This window comes from Leptodactylus fuscus, chromosome 9, assembly GCF_031893055.1.
Source record: "Leptodactylus fuscus isolate aLepFus1 chromosome 9, aLepFus1.hap2, whole genome shotgun sequence".
Taxonomy (NCBI): Eukaryota; Metazoa; Chordata; class Amphibia; order Anura; family Leptodactylidae; genus Leptodactylus; species Leptodactylus fuscus.
In genome coordinates, this window is record NC_134273.1 from 77,450,556 (window position 1) to 77,477,704 (window position 27,149).

Consider the following 27,149-nt stretch of genomic DNA (forward strand, 5'->3'; position numbering starts at 1 on the left):
CGTTTTGCAGGTTTCTGTTTCCTGCCCGAAACTGGTCAGGAGATGGAAACCTGCAGTCATTTTGTAAACCCATTCATTTGAATGAGTTTGGAAAGTGTCTGGCCGTGCGCACCGGTGAGCGTTTTGTGCTGTCCGCGGCGAAACCGTTTTTTTAAACTGGACACAAAGTCGGACATGCAGGACTTTGTGTCCGGTTAAAAAAAAACAAAAACGTTTAGCTTCGGAGAGCATAAAACGCTCACGCGCAGACATTGTCTGTCAGGTTTCTGTTTTCTGTCAGCAGAAGACGGAAACCTGAAAACGGAGATCAGGCACAGGTGTGAACCCGCCCTAAGCAGCCATCATTAAAAAACAAGACCCTTGTGATAAGTTGCACCAGAGTTCCATGGCTGCCCATTATTTCCTAAGAATTAGCATGTGTTTGAGGTTAATGGGCGACCAACCATATTGATTGACAGCTGAAAGACCATTTATATTACAATATATTCTTATAAACATTTTTTAGGAAATGCTGAGCATACACTGTTAACACTTGCAAAGCACCGGAGGCCGATGAGCCGGCTGGAAAAATGATGGATAGGTAAAACCTGTGACAACAAAGCATCATTCATGTCAATATGCTACATATGATGTAGAGCACATAAAATGCAGTGGATGGACTGCGAAAGGGGAAGAAAGTAATAAAAAGCAGCCAAACCACTTCTACAGATAGACTGGAAACATGTCCCACAGGGGAGGGCTCACAAGAGACACGTCCTGCAGGGGAGGGCTCACATGAAACATGTCACAGAATGGAGAAATATCTCACAGGGAGAGGGCCAACAAGAGACATGTGATAGGCTGAAGACACATCCTGTAGGGGAGGTCTCACAAGAGACATGTGACAGATTGAAGACATAGTCAGAAGGGAAGGGTTTACAAGAGACAGATGACAGCCTTGAGACATGTCCCACAGGGGAGGGGCCACAAGACACATGACAGCCTGGAGACATGTCCCGCAGGGGAGGGGCCACGAGACACATGACAGACTGGAGACATGTCCCGCAGGGGAGGGGCCACGAGACACATGACAGACTGTAGATATGTCCCGCAGGGGAGGGGCCACGAGACACATGACAGACTGGAGATATGTCCTGCAGGGGAGGGGCCACAAGAGACACATGACAGACTGTAGATATGTCCCGCAGGGGAGGGGGCCACAAGAGACACATGACAGCCTGGAGACATGTCCCACAGGGGAGGGGTCACAAGACACATGACAGACTGGAGATATGTTGCACAGAGGAGGGCTTACAAGAAACACATGACAGCCTGGAGACATGTCCCGCAGGGGAGGGGCCACAAGAGACACATGACAGCCTGGAGACATGTCCCGCAGGGGAGGGGCCACAAGAGACACATGACAGACTGGAGACATGTCCCACAGGGAAGGGCTCGCAAGAGACATTTTATGCACATAAAATATTAAAATAAATAACCTCAGACATAAATATTATTCTATACACCACTTGGTATACAATCTATTTACACATGTACATAGGGTGAGGAAGAAGAGGTATTGCAGCACGAGTCTTTATCCATCTGAACTTCTCATATCTTCTTGTTTTTAAAGCACCTAGAAGGAATAACACCTAAGATTACTTCATGGGTATTGTGGAGGATGTCAGCCTGTATAACCTCCATTTTGGATTCCAGGGCCATGTGGGGCCATGCCTGCCACCATTTTACATTTCGCTTTGTTTAGAGAGCCAACTCCCCCCCTAGCCTTAATGGGATGCGACTCCTCTCCAGTTTCTTATCCAATAGCCATGTGCCAGAACTATTTTTACAACTTTGCCACCAATCATGTTATGCTAATTATACTAGTCCAACCTGGTGGTGGCTTTGGCTGATGTTTATCTAATTCATATAATTATATTGCACAACTAGCCATTTACTATCAGGTTTTTTTTTTCATTTTTCACCCCGTCCCCATCCTTACCAGTCCTATAACAGCTGAACTCGGAGGCCGGTTGCAGAGGACGGAATACATTTCCCACAATAACCACCACACTTTCCCGTGACTTTGGTTCCATCCTGAAATTGAAAGACAATATATTTTTTAAATATATTTTAATTTTGACAGAAGTTAACACCCAGCAGGCAACAGTCACAGTGTAAGGGCTAGTTCATACGGGGGGCGGTGGGGCGGATTTCGGCATCGAGAGTGACACTGGGAGCTGCGTCACCAGCCACGACTGTCGCGGTTGCGTCTTCTCCCTCCGGAGTTGGCTCAAATGAATGGGCCGACTCCGGAGGTTGCTGCCGCCTGAAGAAAGGGCATCTCACTAGCGGTCTTCATAGACCACCATTGTGAGGGGGTGGATTATGACGTGGATTACGTGCCATAATCAGCCCCTCTGTGCCCGTGTGAACGGGCCCTAAAACTGTATGATCCGGACATTGATCTATTACACGATATACATACATATAACGGATAAAACTCATATATATAACATATTGTAAAATGTTAGGTCTTACTGGTGATTTGGCGATTTCAGTAACCGCATAGTTCCCCTGTGACATCCATTTTGTTGCTTCTGATACAGAAAGCCCGGTTCCTTTAAGGTTAATGCTAAAACGTCCCTATAAAAAAAAGCGGCAAGATATAGCAGATGAAATCCATTGGACTGAGATACCAAGATTAGAGAACCGATAAAATAAAGCAATGGCACTAATACCACTGACCAGGTGCCCACCATGTTGTTCGTGTCTGTTATATTTATTGGGGATCGTAACAGATCCCCAATAAATATGTTAAACATCCCATTGATTTCAATAGGATTTGATCTGTTGTCCAATAGTGTCTATTTTCACTAAATCCGTCACGTGTCTGATATTTTAGAGGACATAATAATGTGAAATGCAGGACTTTTATGCCCGTTCAAAATAACAGACTTATGACGGACGTGAAAAATCAAAATTTAAAAAAATAAGTGAAAAATTGGACAAAAAAAAAACACCCATCATAACATTAACGAACACTGATGCTGGTGATAGTTTTTTTTTTTTTTTAACTAATTCAGTAAATAGATGACTTAAAAAAACCAGATACAATAACGTCATTTCATGTCTGTTAATGTTATGATAGGCGACTTTTTTTTTTTTTTAATGGAAAGGACTGAATTTGTGTGCTGTGTCTGATTTTTATGGACTTCTGTGGTCTGCCAAATTGGCCAAAATAGAACATGTCTCCTTTTTCCATGGACCAAAGGATAGACATTAATTTATATCAATCCATGCACATGCCGCCCTTCCACTGATTCTGGCGCAGTTGGAATTTTCTCTCTTGCCCCCACCGTTCCTGAGTAATCCCTGCTGTTAGTTTTAGTGCCTGATATACTATTTAGGCTTTGTACTCTGAAGAGGGCGGGGGCAGACAAAGGGTGTGACACGCCCCCCCCTGCCTGACTCCGCCCTTCTGATATTACAGAGCTAAATAGCAGATCAGGCACCAAAATTACCTGCACTTGTAGCTCTGGAACGGTGAGAGCTAGAGAGAAAATTCTAATTGAATCGGAATCAGTGAAGCAGCGCCTATACACCGAGGCTAAGAACTTGAATTGGTGGAGGTGGTGAAACATCTCTCCCTTTAGGGTCTACACTTAGTCTGGCTGCAAAAACATAAACAAACCAGAAAGTTGAATTAGAACCCAAAGAGCGCTATTACATTACACGTGCGTTAGCGGCCACAGATTCCAGTTAATTGATTGCCAGGCTTCACCTGACTGTACGTCATAGAGCTATGGCAAGTCCGGATTCAGTTCGATTCATGTGACTGTAGTGTTGCGGTTGCAGCGATGTACAAGTCACTTCCTTTATGCTGTGATGTGGTGTCGTGGCCAAGATGGCTACACAGCCTTAGCCTAAAGATGACAAGCCCCATTCTTAGGGACACTCCCTCCTATCACAGACAGTACCCCATTACTCAGACATTACTTCCTATACTACAAGATCTCGATATATAAATTATTTTTCTCCCACGTACAGTATATGATTTCTGTCTCCTTCCAACTAAGCCCTGTAATTGAATTCAGTACAATATGGGAAATGTGTATTTTGTCAGTCTGGTTTCTTACCTGAGGGCATTTTGCTGCACTGTAACAGTCCCCAGCTGTGGCAAACGGAACAGGTCGTCCATCAAGAGTGCGTGCAAACTGGAGATCCGTGGCTGCGGAGACAGAAAGCGTAAATCCATTCAATATGTGTCACCGGTGCGAGCCAACTAACACCGGGGGAATTTACTATGTACACCAGAAAAGTGATGTAGAAGTGGCACATCTTTGGCATGGGGCCCCGATTTGTGCCAAATAGGCTGTACTTGGTCATTTTTCTATCTCACGGAGTCGTGCTTTGGGTCACGTGACCTGAGGGTCGTGATGTTGGGAAAATTGCACCTCCTAGACAACTCTTAATAAATTTCCCCCTCCTTACATATGTCTGCTGGGCCTCCTTGTATTGTTTGCACCTCCAACAATAGCAGGTTTCCTGACTAGCGCCTGACACAATGCCAGAGCCTCGTGCAGCAGATTCTGGGGCGGAATCATTTGCAGAATCCATGGGAAGATAGAGCAGGACAGCACTTTGAAAAATGAGGTGTCCATTGTCGTCTCCCATTGAAAACTTTTGCAGATAGATTCTGCCTGGAATTTGGAGCTGATTTTGAGATGGAATAAGCCTCAAAATCAGCTCCAAATAAAGCTGTGTTAAACTAGCCTAAGTATGGCACAGGCTGACAATATACACATTGGACACTCACTTATAATCTGCAGAGTTGTCAGCTCCAGCCTCACTTTACTAAATGTGGAGAAGCCAGCTGCGGTGTAGTCTCTCCTGCACGGACAGTCGGCTCTCCTGCTCCCGTTGTAGGGACATTCTGTAGGGTTCTGCAGTCTGCAATAGAAGAAAATACAGTTCGTCTATTAGAGTCGACCATACACTTTGATCAAGCACTTGTTTGGCTGACAAGTATTCCTCCTTACTTCCCCCCAACACTTGCACTCTAAGCTTGTGATCCTTAATGGGGAAAATAATTAAGCTGCTGCAAGTATCAATGGATTAGGACATGCTGAGATCCAACATGCCCAATCCTTCTTTCTACTTACTATACTGTTTAATGCAAATGTTTATTGGATTTTCCTGTCCTTGAAGAGCTGTTTAAAGTCCCACTTAGAAGAGGCAGGGACGTAAGGATCTTGCTAGCAGGGGATGCAATTGTGACCTGGCACAAGGTTTAGGGGAACTTCTGCCACTGTATTCTATATTTATTGGTTCAGTATGTAATTCTGTAATGCCAATACAGGTCAATTACATGTCCTAGGACACTGTCAATTAACTAAAGGGGTATTTTCACTTATAGGACCCTCTTCTGCCCCGGATCTGGTTGGATGGGAGGTCTGCAAGGGCCCGAGTGCCCCATGTGAATAGAGTGCTGGTGTGTGCGTTTCACTGCCACTCTCTTTACTTCTAAGGACCTGCCTGAGATCACATCCCCGAAATACCAGTGAATGGAGCGCTGTCCGAACATACACACCCACCCTCTATTCACATGGAGCATTTTCAGACCCCCATTCTCCTGATCGTTGGGTCCCAGTGATCAGACACTTACCTCCTATCCTGTAGGTAGTATAGATGTATAGAGGAAGAAAACCCCTATAATGGCCTAGGGAGCAATGCCAAATTTTTTATTTAAAGGCGGTTTTCTTGGACTATATAATTTATGACTTATGCTCAGCATGGGTCATCAATATCATTTCCAATCTTGGAACCCCCACCAATCAGAGGCCATGGAGCTTGAGCAGGCTAGTGACATCACATCCTTTGGTCACATGGCCATTCTGCAGCTCAGTAAATGGGATAGAGCTGCAATACCAAGCACAGCCACAATACAATGTATGGCGCTGTGCTTGTCTGATTGCCACGCCCCTTCACACCGATTTTTGGTGGGTTACTGATTGTCTGGCCCCTATCAACATGATATTGATGACCTATTCTAAGGGTAGGTCATCGATATCATGCCCCACCCTCCCCCAAATCCTATAGCTCCAACACTGGTGTATAAAATCCATCTCTTAGTGAATGTAGGCCATTGTGTTATGGAGGGGAGGGGGGTTGGGGCACCTTCTATGTGGGATTACTATGTAATTCGCCATCCGGAAACTAAAATCATCCTAAGCCCCCAATGCCCCGTGTGTCAGCACAGCACACAATACGCTATTTCAATCCTACCTGTAGCCAAACACCTCGGAGTAATTTTCTGCCTCATCACTTATGAGCGTCACATACTCCTTAGGGCTGTCTGACTGCATCCCGGAACAATAAACCTGAAAGAAAACCAATTGTTAATGGTGTGAGAGCGCCGGCAGCCATCTATAAATAATAGAAAACATAGAACGTCATGGAATGTGCTGCATGAAAGATGGAGTCACCTTTATGATTTTTTCCTGCACTGTTATATAGTGTTCACCATCTTCGCTAACCCTCCGCAGTCTCTTGACGTCTTGACAACTGTGTGGTAAATCGCCTGAAAAATAGATGAAGTATTTTATTCTAGCGGTCGTATAAGATGATTGTTTTGAAGTGAATGTAGAAAAACATGGTCGCCTTCTTGGAGAAACAGCGCCACAAGTGTCCGTAGGTTGTGTCTCCACTTAAAGGGGATTTCTGGGCTTTGTTAGGTGATGACCTACCCTCACTGACTGCAAATCACCTCCCCCATTGCCACTTCTGCTTCACACACCATGTGACATCATGTTCATCGGTCACATGATCTGTTCACAGCTCACTTCCATTCAAATGAATGTACGGCACTGTGCTTGGTTTTCCGTGAAGAGGCCGGAGTGCTCACTCAAACGCCGTGTCTCTTCCAACAGCTGGTCGGCGGTGGAGCCCAAGTGTTGGACCCGTGCCAATCTTTAATTCTTAACCTATCCTAAGGAATGGCTATTAATTAATAAGCCTGGAAAACCCCTTTAAGTGGCGATGGGCTTCAAAACCAGACATAACCTATAGACAAAGCTTCAGCTGTCACAACTAGTCTGAGGTTTGTAAAGTGGGAAATTTGGGTTTGGTCTTAGGCCTTTAAATAGGGGGGTCTGTATTTTAGTGGATCATGTCTGGTGTCTGTTACGGGTGAGTCCTGGTTTGTGGTCGGTTTACTAGGAGGTCTGGGTCTCTAAGGAGGGGCGTAGGGTTCTGTATTTTTAAGTGGTCTACATTTTTAGTGAGTCTGATCTGAGGTCTGTATTAACTCAGGAGTTTTTTTTTGGTTAGGGGATTGCTCTGTATTTATTGATGGGTCTATTCTTGAGAGGTTTGGGGTTAAAGGGCTTTGGTCTGAGAACTGGGTGTCTTTAAGAAGTCTGTTAAGTGAGTTTTACTTTTGGACAACCTCTTTCCCCAAACCCTAGGGCATACAGACATCGTAAAGGGGACTCTATGTAGGGATGACTTTGTAAAAATGGGTCCTTTTGTGTTTCTGCAGGTCCTCAGTGCAGGGACAGAAGGAGATATATAACACGCACCACTGATGGAAATCTGCTTACAGTCATGAGGATTATAGCATGGCCTCTTCTCCTCTGGTCTCATATCCATAGGACACTTGTTGCTGGGCATGTCGTCATTGGTCAAGCATTGCACAGAACGTTGCACAAAACCCGCTCCACAGGTAACAGAGCACTGCAGATATAACAGAAGAGAGTGTAAGAAGGAAGAATCACCTGTACACCATGCTGAGAAATGGTGCCATGGAATGGATATATGCACCCAGTAAACTAGGCCCACATTAAGCCACTTGGCACAGAAGAGTCTGCCAACAGGGTGAAGGTCCTGCATTGGTTCTCACCACCCAGTACTAGACTGGGCACCCTTTCTCCAAGGGCCCTCGTCTTTACCCTGAACACGCGTGTTATATCACATGCTGTAATAGGAATATTAGTATACTCACCTTCCCCCAGTTGCCAACCCTCCATGAAGCCATAACAGGGCATTCTCCTAAAAAGCAGCTCTGCATATTGCTAGGTTGGGTTCCTGGGCAGTTTGCTGAACTTTGGTAGCCATATTCGTAATGATCTTTTGCAGAATACACTTCACTGCACGACACAAGTCTCTGCCGATAGCCCATGCCACACGTCACCGAACACTGAAATACAAATTATACATCAACCAGAGATAGTGGCCTCGGTGCAATCTTTTGCCCGGGGTCCCCTACCTCATCCCTACAGCGAATTCTTGATAGTGATGGTTACAGGTGCTAAGGAGTTAAATCCACCTTAATGTGGTTAGGGTAATCTGTGGGTCTCCTTGGCTTATGGGCCAGATGGAAGCTGCAATCTCAATAGTGATGCCAGTGCTTATGGGCCCCCTAAGGCTCCTGGGCCCTGGTGCACCCTCTGCACCCCTTCAAGCCTGCTATGTGATGCCTTAGCCATAAAAGATAGTGGGCGGTGCAGAGCAGGGATAACATGCACCAGAAACCTAGTGTGCGTTATAATGCCAACCCCAGGTCCTTAGCACAAGATGATGTCATAAAATGCAATAAAATCATTGCTAGTACCTGAGACCACTCCCCAGTTATCCAGATGTATTCACAAGACTGCAGGTTGCAGCTCTCTACATCAGACGGCCGGCTCTTATCATCGCAGTGGAAGGCCGGGACTTCTTTCTTGTCTCCATTAGTGCAGTACACTTTACGGTAGCGGAATCCTCCATCACAAGTCTTGCTGCACTGCAATAAGAAAACGAAACAGCGTTAAGAAATGTTGTAACTACATTGCATTATGTATATAGCATTGCATATATTATAACCCATTGTTCTCCACTGCAGCATTCACAATTCTGCTTCCGACCTTCCTTATGCCCCATATATAAAAGGGTGAGGCCTAACAAAAACATCTTCACAACCTGACATTAGAGGCGCAGTGACTAGTGAGCGGTGAGAACCTGGTAGGGATCTGACTCCACGTGCTGAACTACTAAAGACATTCACATGGAAGGAGATGGTGCTTACAAACACTTTCACATGTGCAACAGAAGGAGACCTCATATTAATCTTTACTCTGCCTAATAGGCTGTACACTAGGGGCGTAACTACCGGGATAGCAGTGGTATCGGCTGCCACGGGGTCCGGTGACAGCTTCCACTGCTGAGGTTTTTTTTTTTTTGGTTTTTTTTTAATAGGCCTTTACCTGCTGGAGTATTTACTTACCGATCCTGGTTGCTGCTCATGGCCGCCATCACTTCTCCTTCTGTGGAGGCCACTGTGAGCAGGAGCCAGGTAAGTGAGGTTGTGGGACCCACAAACACTATTATTATACTCGGGGGTCTGAAAAGACTCCCAAGTATAATGATTGGAGGCCCAGGGGAGGTGAGAGAACATAAAAAACATTGTTACTTACCTCTCCTGGCTCTAGGCAGGCTTCAGGCCTACTTGTGTGACATCCCTGACGTCACAGGGCCAGGGTTTGTGTCTTTATGCATCGTGACGCAAGCCCCAGCTCAACTGAGGTTCCATATGTCATTGAAGATATCCGACATCAGTAGGGACTGCACTGGAGCCCGGGTGAGGTAAGTAACAGCGTTTTTTATATTTGTATCCTCCCCTGGGTCTCCAATTATTATACTTTGGGTTCTGAAAAGACCCCAGAGTATAATAATTGTTCATGGTTGTCCATAATGGGCACAATACTGGTTGCATGGGCCATTATGGGGCATCATACGGTGTGCAGGAGCCACTAGGGGAAATAATACTGTGTGCAGGGGCCACTATGGGGCATAATACTGTGTGCAGGGGCCACTGTGGGGCATAATACCATGTGCAGGGTCCACTATGGGGCATAATACTATGTGCAGGGGCCACTATGGAACATAATACTATATGCAGGGGCCACTATGGGGCATAATACTGTGTGCAGGGGCCACTATGGGGCATAATACTATGTGCAGGGGCCACTATGGAACATAATACTATATGCAGGGGCCACTATGGGGCATAATACTATGTGCAGGGGCCACTGTGGGGAATAATACTGTGTGCAGGGGCCACTATGGGGCATAATACTATGTGCAGGGGCCACTATGGGGCATAATACTATGTGCAGGGGCCACTGTGGGGCATAATACTGTGTGCAGGGGCCACTATGGGGCATAATACTGTGTGCAGGGGCCACTATGGTGCATAATACTGTGTGCAGGGGCCACTGGCATAATACTGTGTGCAGGGGCCACTGGCATAATACTGTGTGCAGGAATGCGGGGGATCAGTCGGTGGGGGTCTTTGCCCCACCATTCCTAGTTACAGCACTGCCATACACCGCTCCATTGTACAACTATAGCATAGGTCTAGGATATACTGGCGAGTGTTTGGCCTGCAGATCCTCTACTGTCCACCATGTGTCACTGTTGCACCATCCTGACATTGGGCTGATGTCGCTGTATCACCAGCAATGAATTACACATGTGCGGCAGTAAAATACATATAACCGCTTTACAGACCCATTATCGACACTTGCGCCTTATTATACAGCGGAAATTTCTTACCATCCAAAATTTCATTGACAGGCGGAACTACTTCCCCCCCACTTGCCGTCAATTAGAAGCAGAACACTGTATTCCAACGTAGCAATCTTCACACAGTAAATCAAATTATGATGTCTTCTGGTTTCCCAAGAAAATGTTATATCATTATCAAGGATACAGGAAGAGTCTGATCACCTGGAGCATGTCCACACCTATAGTGCAAGTGCCACGTTGGCTATTTCATCTGATTGATCTGCCCACTATCTCCAGGGCAGGCCAGACTTTTGTCCGATTATGAGTCAAGCTCCAGGGCTAGCCTCATGGCTTCTGGTGCGATGAGTTCAAGCACTTGAGGGATCGAGAGCAGACAACGGAGCACCGAGGATAGATACGTCTCTTATTTCTTTTACATTCACCCCTGAAGTTGCTCCAAATCCTGAAAACCACTTTAATGTAGGGATTACATAGAGTGCCCCTCTCTCTGGGGGATCTGTTCTGCATTACATATCCATTGATTTAAAGATGCACTATGTAATGCTTCATCTCACCTGTGGTGGCGCTGCAGGGAAATGAATCACTTACTTAGGTTTCCTACAGATTACAGCTGATCATTAGGTGACACTTTGTCATCAGTTTATTGTCAGAGGACCCTTGTCACAAGTAGGAACCGCTTTAGCCATCTATATGGATGTGCAGTTCGTATCTTTGACCCCTAGATGGCAAACTCTACCTTTTTTGTTTTAATCAAGGTGGAAAAAATGAGTTCCTTAGGGCTGCTGAACATTGCTAGAAGTCTATAGATCACGAATGCAAGCTGGTTTAATGACAAGATGTTAAAGCACAAAAAAAAGACCCAATGACAGCAAACTCGGCCTCTCCAGAAATAAAGGAGATGTTCTCTAAGCCGGTAAGTACAGAGGAAATTCTGTGTACTAATAAATCTGAGATAAGCGGCCTCGCGTCACCCTGGCACGTCAGCAATGACTGCGGTTATAAATAATAGTCAATGCACCATCCGATCTCTGCATATGTAAGACCCCTACATCTAATAAACCTCAGACGTCAGCCATTAGTAATCTGCATAGACATGCATTAGTAATAGTATGGGTGGCACTAGTAAGCTGCTATGGTCTTACAGAGGAGGGTATTATGGCTGAGCAGCTGCACATACACATGACATCACCATAGGCAATGCCAAGTCTGAGCTGGGAGGTATACGGCCCCCTGCAGTAGTATGGTAGAAAAATCTAGATATGGCAGGTGCCAGGAAAGTGCTTGGTGGCCAAATACACAGTGCCAAATGTGAATATAGGAAGGTTGACCCGAACATAAGCCCCTAATTTTACCACAAAAAACGGGGAAAACTTGAAAAAACTCGAGTATAAGCCAAGGGGGGAAATGCATGACAGTCTGTTTGTGCTCATGTTAATCCTAGCTGGCTTCAGGCCTATATGGTAATATTCCAGATGTCACGTGGCCTGGGATATTACCATATAGGCCCAAAGCCTGTGGTAGTAGTAATAGCCTGTTACTGCTAGCACAGGCTTGGGGCCTGTATGGCAACAGGCTGCTACTGCTACCATAATGCTTTGGGCCTGTATGATAATGCCCCAGACTGCGGACCAGTCATGTGACATTTTCAATGACGCGGGTATAAGCCGAGGCGCACTTTTTCAGCACAAAAACTGTGCTGAAAAACTCGGCTTATACTCGAGTATATATGGTACTTTCCTGAAATGTGTTAACTGCACCAATAACCTCCCTCCCACATCCACCGAGCTAGCAGACATACTGTAGTTTGTTGCCATATATTATCTGTACCAGGAGCAGCACAGTTATACAGCTGGCAGTGCACAGCTCCACCCACTGTGTCATGGCTGTGCTGTGTTACTGCACCTCAGCTCCCATTTAGGGCTAGTTTGCATGGAGTTTTTTGCAGACGGATTCTGACACAAAATCCGCCTGCAAAAAAGGCTTCCATTGACTTCAATGGGAGCCACTTAGTTTTTTTCGCCACAGGCCACAAGAAAATGGCTGCTTAGTTACTGTATAAGCGGCCATTTTCTTGTGGCCACAGGCGTGTGCAGTCGGCTCTGCCCCAGGCCTAGAAGTTTGAACCCCAGCGCCAGAAGAAGACATGTGAAGAGGCCGTTCCTGGAGAAGATGGAGGCGGCGCTGGAGAGTTCTCATGCAGCATTGGGGACGCCCCCAGTGCTGCGAGAGAACTCATTTGCATACAGACGAAAACCAGGATTTCTACTGAACGGTGACGCGGAGAAGACATCTAAAGGTAGGAGAAGAATAGCCTTTCTTAAGGCTATTCCTACGTGTGATGGACAAAAAATTTGATTTTAATGGTAGAATTCCTTTAAGTAACCTGGCATTGTCACTACTCTGTGAATGGAATTGTGTCTCTCAGGTTTCGGGGTAGAATAGGGACAGGGTCAGTCCAGGAAAGGAACTTCAACGCCCCTTTATTAACAAAGGTGAAGGCGGTACCTGTCAAATCGGCTTCAGATATTGAGTTTCATACAAAACTCAATATCTGGGGGTCCTTAAAAAGTTTGGTTAAGTGCCATCCATGCTTCCTTCCAATGTTTACTCAGCGAGACATCTATTGAAGGAGGAGAGGACACTGGAACGTATCCTCTGCCTTCAGTTTCAGCAGAACTAATATTTCTTACACTTCTGAGTAATGTCAGTATTGGATGTGTTATGGGGTGACCACCATCGAGCGGTGACACCAAACTACTGGATAACAGACCATGGACACAAGCCTACTACAGTGTCATCTCCAAAGATCAGCTGTCACTGGCCAAGGAATTGCTAGTGATCTATTCTCCTGCAGCACTCCTATAGGGGAAATGAAGTATTACATGATGACTATTGGTATCAGTGGGCTGTCCATGTAATATATAGAGATGCTGAGTCCTCCAGAGTGTAAGATACTCTTTGTAGCCTTGCCTTGCACTCCTGAATGAATGAAGGTACTAAACCAAACTAGTAAGATACCGCATGAGAGATGACTGAACACCACGGACTGAATGGGACACTAAACCCGGGATACCAGGGCCGTTTCGGGACTCCACTAAAACAAGGACTACATACCTCTTAACTACTGCACATCTTTCTAGATTTTTTTTTTCCAAGTTAAGAGCTTGTGATCCGCTCAATTATTGATAGTTTTGGTAAAATTTTAACAGAGCTCCAAGCTAAAACAATAGCCACGGCCTGTATGCGCAGCTACGCTTGAACATTAACCCTTTTGCCGCCTACAGTCAGGTTATGTATTTTACTGCTTAAATTAGTAGGTTACTTTTTTGCCTCCAATAAGGAAGCAACATCTAGAGAAGCCAGGCAAGCTGGAAGAGCCATATAACCTAATTGCAAAAAGGAGAGGGACACCTACAGTATATCTAAGACGTGAGCCACTTCAGTGGACTGGGACACCTGAGTAAGTGGGAGCCCGAGTCCTGTAGTCACAGATGGTGCATCTTCAATAACAGCAAATTACACTTCTACATCCCACTGTGAGAGCTGTCAGGACCTGCCATACCATAACATATGCAGGAAAGAAGGATCTGCAGCATCTATGTGTCCAAGGGTGGGACTCCTGGGGCCTTGCAGGGAGCGGTGGCTCTGGGTGGCAGCTCTGTAATGACTGGATGGAGGAGCGGTGCATCGGTCATGGTAAGAGGGAGAAGCAGTTCTGACTATATGAATACCATATGGCCACCCACTTTGGGCATCAGTAGCTGCCCACCCTATATGGTCACCCACCCTGGACATCAGTAGCTGCCCACCCCATATGGCCACACACCTGGGCATCAGTAGCTGCCACCTCTTATGGCCACCCACCCCGGACATCAGTATCTGCAGCTGCAAGCCAGTGCACAATTACATTTACACTGATTGCCACCAACCTGCACAATCATCGACAGCTCCGCTGAGCTGCAATACCAGATACAACCATGGACAGGTGTGGCACTGCTTCTGCACCACCATTAACTTGGCCTCTATATAAATGAGTAACTAACACAATAACTGAGTTCTGACCACTAGACAGATATATTAGGAGATTTTACGTACTGAAATTTGGATCCGTGTTGATAAAGAAATGACAGTGATCAAAACAATTTTAGCCTATGTATTTGACTCTGTAAATGATGCATGTACTACACGTTTGCACTTGGATTCTCTGAGAGTATCTGCATCACAAACCTAATGTTTGATGATACGAGGGTTCAGACTCTTGGCCTTATGTCTCAGAGTGAATTACATGGATGTCCTCAGGAATGAGTAGCATAAAATACTGTATAAACATTACAAAGCCTGTGATTTAGAATAGAATATGTCAGTACAAAAACACATGGACAGTACAGACTGTACAATACAGCCCGGATCACGCTGTATGGCTGATGGGACATACTGTAGGATTCATGGTAGAACTGCTGTAAATGATGTCCCTCTCCAAAATGTGAAGTTATGCATCAAAAAGGAATTATTTTACCAATTGCCATTTACCGATATCCCCACCATATCACATTGGTTTGGGTCTTACCAACTGATAGAAGGGGCTATTGTGTTTTAGAACAGGTACAGCGCCATATAATGTGTAGTGGCCATCAATGGTACTGTAGCGCTTTTCAATTCTGAATGAAAGCTTTCTTTCATGGAAAAAGGGAAAACTGTTTCTCTAGCACCATCACCTGAAAGGTAACTCCCTATAGGTCAATGCTTGACTTTCAAGAAGCCTATAAATATGACCTGGGATGAAAGCCAAACCAAAATATCAGACGGCTGCTTACTTTTCATCAGTGTAGAGCAGGGTACTGGTTGGCTTAGGGAATGGTGGAGATCAGAGAAAAATTCCAACTGTTCCAGAATCGGTAAAGCTGCACCTTTGTATAAATGCATTGTACGGGTAAAATAAAAAAATAAACTTTGTAATATATCTTATTAAAGAAATCTGTTTTCTTCTCCACTTTTCAGGCAGATCTACTTTCTACATATTAGTCTAGAAAAGAGGAGGGGAAGATAGAAGACGTCTTATATAATTGTTGTTCCTTAACTCTGCTACTCTGTACACTTTTAATATAGCTAGGTTGTAAATAAGAGGCTGCTAGTACACAGAATGAGCCCCTCTATCTGCCCCCACAGTTTAATGTCCCCCTCTATCTTCCAACAGAGTAATGTCCCCCTCCAACTGCCCCCCATTTTAATGTCCCTGTCCATCTGCCTCCAGTTTAATGTCCCCCTTCATCTACTCCAATAGGATAATGTCTCCCCACTACAGCTGCCCCCACTGTTTAAAGTCCTCATTCTGGTAAGAAACACATAAAAAATGTAATACTCACCCCATTCCCTGCTGATCTTCTCATAAAGTCTCTGCTACCGAAGTCTTCTGGGAGCTGTAGGCATGATGTTAGTGATGTCCTCACATTGTGCCTATTACTCCCAATGTAGAGATGGGGGCTGAATGGTAAAGCATGGAGCGGAGGGCTCCATGCAGATGAGTTGAAACCGAGACATACCTCCTGCTAAATGGGACAGGACTGTCCTGCTGATTACGGCATGGTTGGGAGGTATGCCCTTGTGGCGTCCATGCTCTCCTAGTGACATCATGCTCCCGGGGCCATGACTCTCGGCTTGCCCATGTGATCGCTGAGCCCCAATTACAGCCTCAGTGGTGACCACCGGCGCATGATGTCACCGAGGAGAGCAATAGATGCCATGAACAGGCCCAAAAGAAGTGAGGGAAGGGGTTTTTTTTACATATCCCTTGGGCCTCCCCCTTATTACACTCCGAGACTTAAAGAGTGAAGAGCATGTATCCAAAACCCATGCAGTCACAACCATAGAGATACATTGAAATTTGTTGCATGACTTCTGTGCAACTTTTTGTTGCACGACATATGTCACTATACAGCCCAAGCCTAAAAGGTTATTTGATGTGGGCTTTGGTGGAAGAATGCGGGCAAGGACCTGCTCGTGTATCTGTACACTAAAGCTCTCTGACAGCAATACAAAAATTTTGTCTACCGGTGCAATATTTTTTTACGCTACATGCATCTTGCTAAGAAACCTCCTATTTGCAGGAAGGTGGCCTGAATGTCGTTTCGCTTCTAATCCTGATTTATGACTAGCTAACAGGATGTTATGAGTTGGGCCATTCTACTCAATAAGGGTTGCTGTGAACCAGAAATGTGTTAGCAAGGGGTCCCGGAAAGCATGTGTTACCCAGGTCACCCCCCTGCTGTCAGAAAATGACCCAGCATAACATCGGCTTAGTCAACCTGATGGGAGGCTTCGACTCCTCGCTGGCAAACGGCCTGCTCCACCTCTTGTCACAGGCTACAGTATTATTGTAAAAAGTTTGTCACACGTGTCACCTGTATTCCTCTCTGAATCTACATTGTTAATATAAAGACCTCCAGTCATAGGGGGCGCCAACTCCCCTCATGCCCTAGTGCCAGTCATTTTGGGTGCTAGTAAACTGGTGGCAGCAAGCTGACTTAGGCCTATGTACTAAGATTACATTTGATCCTTTTCTTCTGGGTGTTACCAGACAATGGCCTATTTTTACACTGTTTTTGGTTACCCATATTTTTGAAGAATTTTTGATGTTTTTGATTTTAATTTGGCATCTTACTATCGATATTTTAAAAAAGCTGAAGCCATGAGATCTAATAATAGAATTTGCAGCAATCACATCAATACATAGCAGATAGGATTACAATAGAAGATAACACCTGTATAGATAACACCACTGACCTACCATTACATCCACTACTGACTACTGTCACAGCTTATCTACTCCCACTCTCTGCACTGAGCGTGTCTAGAAAACTCTCCCATAGACCTCAATGAGTTGGTTCCAGACACCTGCGCCCCAAAACTTTGCCTGCGTACTTTCGATGCATTTTTTGATGCAGTTTTTCCTGCAGTGCTTTTTGCTTGCGGCCCCCTATGTGGCACCTTAGCCCAAAAAGGGGCAAAAAAAGGGTGTAAACGCTCTCCAGTACATGCGCAGCATAAAAGAGCCCATCAGGTTAGAGGGCAATTAAAAACGGGCAATTGCACCATTTCTTTTTTAGCAAAAAACGGGCAACGTGCACATAGTTTATAAAGGCTCATTTAAACTAACTGAGCCTTGGTAATCCGTTAGGGGAGTCTGCATGGGGACCCCCGAGCGGACTACTGAATGCACTGGCAAGTGGTGTGCAGTAAAAGCATATGAACCCCATAGACTATAATGGGGTCCGTGTGCTTGCTGCGAGATCTCCGCACGAGTCATACGGACAGGAAAATAGATTGTGAAGTTCTTTCCTCTCCGCATGTTCCCTGCGGAGATCTCACAGCAAGCACACGGACCCCATTATAGTCTATGGGGTCCGTGTGCTTTCACTGCACACCGCTTGCAAAAGCGTTCGGTAGTCCCCGTGCGGACTCCCTCAAACAGATTACCGACGCAGATGTGAACGAGGCCTAACACGGGCACAACATTTAACAAGGAGTTGCACCTGTGAAAAATATCCCCCACTTCCTTCTAAGGGTCTGTCCATCAAAAAACGGACATGTGAGAACAGTCCTTCATTGTGATGTCTGTGTGAATAAGCCCTAAATCGCGACAACGCAGCAAGTGCAATGTAAGACAACACCTGCATGGAGTCCATCGCAGTCATTAACCCCGTGCCATTGTTCCGCACACTTCCTGGAACGGGCCCAGGTTCTTCCCTCCTCTTCCTTCTCTCAGAATTAAGTTGTCACTTTTTATGTGTTTTATATGGTAAACCTCACAGAAGCCACAAGCACCGCTGGCGCGAGATTTATAACTTGCATCTCCGGGGAGGAAAACAGCTCCTGAGGTGGCATTCATTAACCCTGCCGACAAGTCACCTTACAGAGGAAGTCATTGAGGAGCGTTAACCCCTTCAGTGACACGCGGCGACCAAAACAGGCCTGAAAAGGAGACTGCAGCTGACCGTCACGTTAATGTAATATAATTATAACAAGAACTCCCCCATTCTATGTATTTTTAAGCTGCGATTAACTATGTGTGGCCTTTGCCTTAAACAGCTGCCGGTAACATCATTAGCGTCATCTGTCCGTTGTTCTGGTCCGCCAGAAAACCAGAACAACGGATAGCTGGACCACTGAAATAGCGGAGCCCGATTAACACCCTCTGCGAATTTTCCTGCGTCATATTTCACCAAGATAGTCGAAGACTCTGTTCATTACTCTGTTGGAAGATCTGAACATGTTTCGAGCATGCAGAGCTATTTTATTCTATTAATTGAAGTGCACTGCGACGAAACCGCGATGGACCAGTGGGATCTGTCAAGGGCTATTGGTGTCTGTGGCATGACATGAAATATGGGCAACATACGGTTCGTATTTCAGGCCTGTATGAAGCTGGCCTTACTGGGCCACAAAAAGGGAAGGAGTTTTCGGGGGTATTTCTAATGTGCTTGGGTGTTTCTAGACAGTGCCAGAGGCCTTACTCATATAACTTTCTAGGATAGGGAAGGGGTCCGACACCAGGGACCACCTGTACCGAGACAGCGTGACTCTCTGTAATGTTTACCTACCACAAGCCGCACTTCTCACTCTAGTGGCAAGTGGTGGTACTGCAGTGCTGTCCTACTGAAGTCTATGGATGGCGCTACATTGGACAGGCCATCAATGTTACAAACTGGATAACCCCTTTAAGGTGAAGTTAACTCGCCGCACAACCCCGTTAATAAATTTGCCCCATTGGGACGGTTGCTAAAGGATGTTGATGACAATCTGTTTGACGGCCATCAAACCCATACCAATATGATGGTTTTTCGAGGATGTTTGGAACACGAAATAGTTAGTGTGATAAGGTCCAAAAAAAGTCTTGTGATTTTTTCCATCAAATGACGTGACTTAGTACTCGTTCACATGGGGCTGATTTTGGCGCTGAATCCACATCATAATCCGACCCCTCACAATAGAGGTCTAAGTAGACCGCTAGCGTCCTTTTTTCCGTGAGTGATATGTTCCCACTCACGGAAAAAGAATTGAGCCGCCCTTTCTTCAGGGGGATTTGGCGGCATATTCAGCCCCGGCGTCCGCCTCACGGCAGCACCCTCCGAACTAGGTCCATTTATTTGGGCTTACTCCGGAGCGGGAAGCCGTGACGGTTGGAAGCCGCAACAGTCGAGGCAGGCGCGAAATCAGGATCAAAATATGCCATCCCCTGCCCCGTGTGAACTAGCTCTTAGGCTAAGTTCACATCTGCACCAAGCTGTCCATTGTTCTGGTCCATAAGAGGATGCTACAGATGTAGCCATAGTGTATACATATGGAGCCCGGCGGTCCCCACTGACTATAATGGGGAATGTGGGGTGTCCATTGTGCAGGACTTTTCTGTCCACTGACACTGTGACGGAGACTCCGATGTGAACTTAGCCTTAGAAAATAAAATCTGAGCTCTTATGGCTGCCATACAGAACAAGACCAGTTTTCCTTGTAGGTGGGGGTCCCCACGTTACGAAAACATGCACCAAAAAAATCTGCGTTTTACTTTTTCTTGCTAATCCCTTCCACACATTGCAGAAAAAAAATCTGCAACGGAAAAGCCGCGATTTCAAAAACGCAATAGTTTTCGCAAATAAGAGCCTGACAATTATATCTATGGACACTATGGTGTTTATTGTATAGGTATAATAGAGGCAGACTATCTGTGAAAAATATTACGGAAAATAAAAAGCGCTGCGTTTCGGTCCTGTTTTTTGTCTGCGTCTCGCTACGTGGGGTCTTAGCCTTAGAGGTTTTTGATACATGAGACTCGCAGGTTTTCTTTCCATCAGTTAATCTACTATAGGTGGATAAATGATTAAAAATATGGAGTAGTGAACGAAACCCGAGTAATATAGCGTGGAAATATAAAACCCACGTTTACTTGCTTCACTTCAGCACGCGTTTCCTTCTTTGGCAGACGAACTCGCTGGACTTAGGAGAAAAAAAAAAAAAAATTCTCCATCAGTCATCTGATTTGTATCAGGAGCAGACTGAATCCCTGCGGAGTGTAAACTCTGGCAATCTGACAAAAATCTACGAACGCACTCAAGCTGCAGCTTACACCTCACAGGAGTAACGTGATCCCGACCCACGTCAGGATGAGCATCTTGTACGTTTTGAATATTGTGGAGCTGCCCACCCCCCGGATCTCCTACTTACGTCTTGCCATTCTTCTGCTTTCCAAGTGTAAACTGGACAATCCTCTCTTTGGCAAATTTGCTCTGACACGGGTCTTGTAGACAGATTGCACTCCGATGCCCTGGACAATTTCTGAGTACCAACTTGGCAGTGAACGGTCCTCTCTTGTACCCCTTGGCCGCACGTTACTGAGCACTAGGAGGGAAAAAAAGGCACCCTGTAAGTCGCTTTTATTTTAACTTATTGATCACATTCTAAGAAAATGTCATATTTAGGTTTAATATCAACACTGTGACTGTAAAATCTCCAAATAAATAGGGGAACATGTTGTTATTTGTATTTTATTCTTTTTCTATTTAGTATATTTTATATTATTTACAATTTTAGTAATAATATTTTTTTCCATTGTTCAATATTACGGTTACCTGCGATTATGTTGTCGTATGTTTGGAATTTTTAGATTATCTTTTTCATTGTTTGCTGTTTTATTTATTTTTGTGTTATGTTTTGATCTGTTCAATAATTCATTAATAAATAATATTTATTATTATTATTATTATTATTATTATTATTAATAATAATCTGGCATAAATAATAACATATAACGTATCAGATGTTGCAAAAATCATTAGAAAAACAAAGCATTAAATATGCCATAGGTCAAAGTATATAGAGTATTTTAGAATCTGGTTATGTATATTTATTCATTTTGTCCATCTGCAATACAGATTTCAGCGTAGTATTAACTAATTCATAATTCACATTTGCAGGCTATAGAGCTTGAAGATGTAGCTGAGTTGAATTTGTCATTTTATTCTTTGCCTTGTATTATTTGTGCCTGCACCTCTCAGTAATTTATACCTGCAGTATATATACTGTATATATATATATATGTATATATATATATATATATATATATATATATATGTATGTATGTATGTATTTATAATGTTATAATCTATCTATCTATCATCTATCTATCTATCTATCTATCTATCTATCATCTATCTATCTCCTATCTATCTATCTATCTATCTATCTATCTATCTATCTATCTATCCGTCTATCCATCTATCTATCTATCTCCTATCTATCTATCTATCTATCTATCTATCTATCTATCTATCTATCTATCTATCTATCTATCTATCCATCCGTCTATCCATCTATCTATCTATCTATCTATCTATCTATCTATCTATCATCTATCTATCTATCTATCTATCTATCTATCATCTATCTATCTATCTATCTATCTATCTATCTATCTATCTATCTATCTCCTATCTATCTATCTATCTATCTATCTCCTATCTATCTATCTATCTATCTATCTATCTATCTCCTATCTATCTATCTATCTATCTATCTCCTATCTATCTATCTATCTATCTATCTATCTATCTATCTCCTATCTATCTATCTATCTATCTATCTATCTATCTATCTATCTATCTATCATCTATCTATCTATCTATCTATCTCCTATCTATCTATCTATCTATCTATCTATCTATCTATCTATCTCCTATCTATCTATCTATCTATCTATCTATCTATCTATCTATCTCCTATCTATCTATCTATCTATCTATCTCCTATCTATCTATCTATCTATCTATCTATCTATCTATCTATCTATCTATCTCCTATCTATCTATCTATCTATCTATCTATCTATCTATCTCCTATCTATCTATCTATCTATCTATCTATCTATCTTTCTATCTATCATCTATCTCCTATCTATCTATCTATCTATCTATCTATCTATCTATCTATCTATCTTTCTATCTATCATCTATCTCCTATCTATCTATCTATCTATCTATCTATCTATCTATCTATCTATCTATCTATCTATCTATATATATTAATCATTTATATTTATTTAAGATAGATAGATTTAGTAAAAATAAATAATAAAGACTGATCATATATATATATATATATATATATATATATAATTTAGTGTTCAGTTTCTCCATCTGGCGTTATTCTGTTTGGTAGGATTGTTCACAATGGGTTAAACATCCATGCTATTTTTGTGTTTATCCCTGACAGTCAATTTAAGCAATTATGTCGCTCCCCGAATACGCCAAAATTTCCTAATAAGGTTAATAGTCAGATTATGCAATGTAATGTTGGTTAGGTGCCGATGCCAGGACCGGCTGCAATGTCTCCCAGTGTGCAGTGCAGCAATCTAGCAGGACTGATCTTACATGACCTATGGGGGGGCATGGATGTGATTTGGGGTCTGTTGGTGGTTTCTAGGGATTGGGCGATACCTTTCCGTCTACAGTATGTGCCACATATAACAGATTGGTAGGGCAGATACTAGATAGGTTCATGGGAGTCTGACCTAGGTTCCCTGTGTCCCAGCTCATGGTGCTTGGGCAGGCATCTTGCTGCTCCATTGGTTGGGCAGGCATCTTGCTGCTCCATTGGTTGGGTAGCCATCTTGCTTTTCCATTCAAAGTCTATGTCATAGATGGAAACAGCCAATGGATGAGACAGAGAACTAAGGCCCCCATTCTGGCAATAAGTGGGGATCCTTTTAAAGGGATAGAACGGCGTATCAAAATGGAGAGTCTTAATGTATGTATTTATCAGGGGGGTCTTCCAGACCACCAGTGACTAACATCAACTATACTGTTTAGTAAGGAGTGGATATTACTGAGTATGTTTGAGCCGTTGCCTTGTAATACAAGATGTGACCTACAGGTGGCAGTACTGTACCTATGCCCTCTAGAGCACATGTAGCAGTGACAGGCGCACAGAGTTGTAGGAGAGTATTTTTTGGTACCTTCAGCCCTTTTGATCTTACAGTAGCTGCCAGGAAAAACGTAAGATGGTCACTAGAACTTCCCCCCAACTCCTGGATCATTAAAGGGATATTTCCATTCACTTGTACTTGGTGAGCCTCAGCAGTCACAGGGTGGGGGTGTGTATGATCAGTCATTGCTGCATGCAAACAGGGAGACATGGGACCCCATTTGTATGACTAATGGGTGGGCTAGTGGTCAGACCCCCTGTATGTAGACAGTTATCACGATACCGCTCCTTCATTGATCTTCCGGCAAAGTAATCCTTACGGTGATATGAAATACAATGAATTACAGCTAACCCTCATTCACTCCACAGTGCAGGAGACCTAATAAAGCAGAATACTCTTAATATTTTACCATCCTCTTATAGGATTTTTTAAAATAAATTTTCTATTCCGCAATATCTGGTCTTCCCCCAAGAGATAATGGGAGACAGTGACTAAAGTCCCTCACAGGGTGATACCCAGCTTTTTACAGTACCTAAAGTGACGTAATACTTTTCACAAAATTATAAAATAAGTCTTATTTGCCATCTTTCCCGGACTCCTGAAAAAAAAGAGGTGTCCTCCAAAAGTCCCGAAAGAGCTGGCAAATCTCCTGGAGCTAGTCCAAGGCTCCTGCATGCACTGGACTCTCGGTCATTCTGTATATGGTGTGGGTATACTATGTGCCGCTTACGTCACAAAAAAGGGGTGTGGCAAGCACACTGGCATGTCGATGTCACAAAATGGGCGTGGCATACACAAAAGGGGGTGTTTCCTTATCCTGGTGCCCTGAACCAAATGATGACACCTCTGAGATAACTGTTTGATGGCCGGGCCCTACTCTTGATGGAAACCTGGGGTCTCGGGTCCCCTGTTTGGGTGGAGCCATGGCTATACAAGCTTGTTGGAAACAGACGGGCACTGTAATCATTGGGGTCCCGGGAGAGACTGTGACTCTGGGACAACCCCTTTAAGGTCTTTCTGACCCATGACTGTACAATGATGGTTAATATATATATATATATATATATATATATATATATATATATATATATATATATATGTCATATTTTGAAGACAAGTCTGGTGATGTAAGATGAAATGTTTTAGCCCCAGATATTTGGGTACTCGGTAGATTGGAGACCCGGGAGGTACATGATGTGACCAGAGCTCTGTTTATGTACTGAATGTCTCACATACTGCTTACATTAAATGAAATTCCCATAGTCCTCTGCCAAATGGCCTCACGACTTTACTGTGTCTAGCCAATGTGTTTTCAGCGTGTTGTGTTAGCCGTGCCACACGTCTGTGCCATCTTTTGTTAGCTATTTTCATGAATGCACACATCAAAAAATGTACGACGAGACGCTGGGCATTTATCAAAACAGGAGCTCTGCGAATTATCAATGGAAGGGAAAATGAGACATAGAGTCACTAAGTGACAACTCTGCGAGAAACCCAACGCGTTCTGGACAGGGCATGTCACTTGTCTATGGAGTGGTTTGGGCTGATTTTACTATCATTTAAAGGAATTGTTCATTTTCTGACTTATTTGTAACATGAAACCCCTTTAAAATTCACCCAAAATGGCCGATGTGAATCCATGTATAGGCCGAAACCCCACATGGCAGAAACGCGGCTTTTTTGGTGCAGATTTTGCTGCGGGTTTTGGGCCAAAGCCAGGAGTGGATTGGGCAGATGGGAGAAGTATAAGAACTTTCTATATATCTTCTATTCTTTTTGTAACCATTGTTGGCTTTGGCTCCAAAAAAAGCAGCAAAAACTGCAACCAAAGAAGCTGCGTTTCCGCAACGTGAGGCCTCAGCCTTATATTACCGGGCAATGCTATTCTCTTACCAAAACTGAACACACTGGACACACATTATTGAAGCTCTGTGTAGTACGACCGGTCAAGGATTCCTTCACACCACACATTCCCTTGTGAATAATAGAAAGTTGTATTACATGACTTCAGGGCCGCAACACAATCCTGCGAGCCGCAGCCACTTGTCGTGTTAATGAGGTAAACAGCAGCTAACAAGGCTACGTACAAAGGGTCATTGAAGGCAGGCAAGCACAATGCGAACAGGCCTCTAACCCTCGCACCTGCCCCTGGGAACACATACACCAATATAGGCTTTACAATACAATGTAGAAAGTGGATTTTACCACTTTGCCTCTAATCTGTACATGACCATGTTCTATAGGTGCAGACATCTTAGTCCGAGGCTCATGCGCTGTATATGCATATGAAACGATGGTTTCTATAGAGGCAGCAATATATATTAATATAATGATAGACCAGACAGGGGTTGTATGAAATGTCAAAGCAACAGCGCCACCTTTGTGGATAGGTTGTGAGTGGTATTACAGCTCAGCTGTTTTAAGTCCTGGCAAGCTTCTTGCCTCTTCCCTATACTTTAGTGGAAACCTGAATGATGAGACAGACGTACCCCTTCACATTAGCGTTTGGATTCCGTCCGGGGGAGTCCTCATGAGTTTAACTGTTTGTCACCCGAAATTCAGCCTAAGGCCTTGTTCACATCTACGTTGGAGGTCCCGTTAGTAGCCGTAGTCACAGATTCTGTCATATTTGGTGTAGTAATATCTCACAGTTTTGTGTGTGTGGGCCGACAGCCCATGCCTCAACTCAGAGGGTAAGTTCAGACGTACCCCTTCATATTAGCGTTTGGCTTCCGTCTGGGGTAGTCCTCATAAGGATGAACAGAATACCAACGCAACTGCAAGCGGTGTGCCACTGAAAGCACACGGACCCCATAGATTATAATGGGGTCCGTGTGCTTGCTGCCAGATCTCTGCAGGGATCATGTGGACAGGAAAGTAGTTCACAATCTACTTTCCTTTCTGCATGATTCGTGCAGGCAACGTGCGGCAAGCACACAGACCCCATTATAGTCTATGGGGTCTGTGTGCTTTTACTGCACACCGCTTGCAGTTGCGTTCGGCAGTCCGTTCGGGGAGTCCCCATGCAGACTGCCCGAAAAGAATACCAAACGTAGATGCGAACAAAGGGTAAGGCTATGGTCACACTAGATTTATGTAACTGTTCAGGGATTTCGTACCCCCTTCTGCTTAAAACATGTGCAAGCAGGACTTTTCTCTCCAGGTAACTGCTTACTAAGATGGTAGGATTTCCGTTTTTTGGGTCCCCGAGCAAGCTCGAAGAATGGAAATCCGAATGCTAGTGTGAACCTAGAGTAATGGGTTGGAGCACCCCTTTAGTTCTGTATTATTACTACATCCTATGCCTTAGGCTTATTGTTCTTTTTGTTGGCAGTGGCTTTTTTCCTTTAAGTACACATTAATCCCGTATTATTACACACTTAAGCTGTTGTATGTATAGCCCATAGCATATTCTTTGAAGCCTTGGTATATAAGGATCCTTCCGCCTGTATGTATTTTCCCAGATAACAGAGGGGCTGTTGTTTAGTGACTCCAGTTTGGGGCATGTAGGATGGTGGCCAGGTAATCCTGGCAGCAGAACACACGCTGCGTACTATGCTATTGTGTGACCTGCCATGAATGGAATAATATCAAGTGCTTTACATCTAGAGACTTGTAGCGGCGTATCCTG

General features: G+C 44.1%; 1 protein-coding gene across 1 annotated transcript in view; it reads right to left on the minus strand.

The window, feature by feature from the left end:
- Positions 1 to 1,129: 1,129 nt before the first annotated feature.
- ADAMTS9 (ADAM metallopeptidase with thrombospondin type 1 motif 9) overlaps positions 1,130 to 27,149 on the minus strand; it is a 154,641-nt gene continuing 128,621 nt past the window's right edge. The window contains exons 30-40 of the mRNA XM_075287475.1: positions 20,764 to 20,937; positions 8,594 to 8,764; positions 7,985 to 8,179; positions 7,584 to 7,716; positions 6,468 to 6,562; positions 6,268 to 6,362; positions 4,799 to 4,932; positions 4,119 to 4,210; positions 2,521 to 2,625; positions 1,982 to 2,076; positions 1,130 to 1,615 (exon numbers count right to left, since the gene is read on the minus strand). Coding sequence (XP_075143576.1) covers positions 1,987 to 2,076; positions 2,521 to 2,625; positions 4,119 to 4,210; positions 4,799 to 4,932; positions 6,268 to 6,362; positions 6,468 to 6,562; positions 7,584 to 7,716; positions 7,985 to 8,179; positions 8,594 to 8,764; positions 20,764 to 20,937 — 1,284 coding nt within the window. The 3' untranslated portion in view covers positions 1,130 to 1,615; positions 1,982 to 1,986. The remainder of the gene's footprint in view (positions 1,616 to 1,981; positions 2,077 to 2,520; positions 2,626 to 4,118; positions 4,211 to 4,798; positions 4,933 to 6,267; positions 6,363 to 6,467; positions 6,563 to 7,583; positions 7,717 to 7,984; positions 8,180 to 8,593; positions 8,765 to 20,763; positions 20,938 to 27,149) is intronic.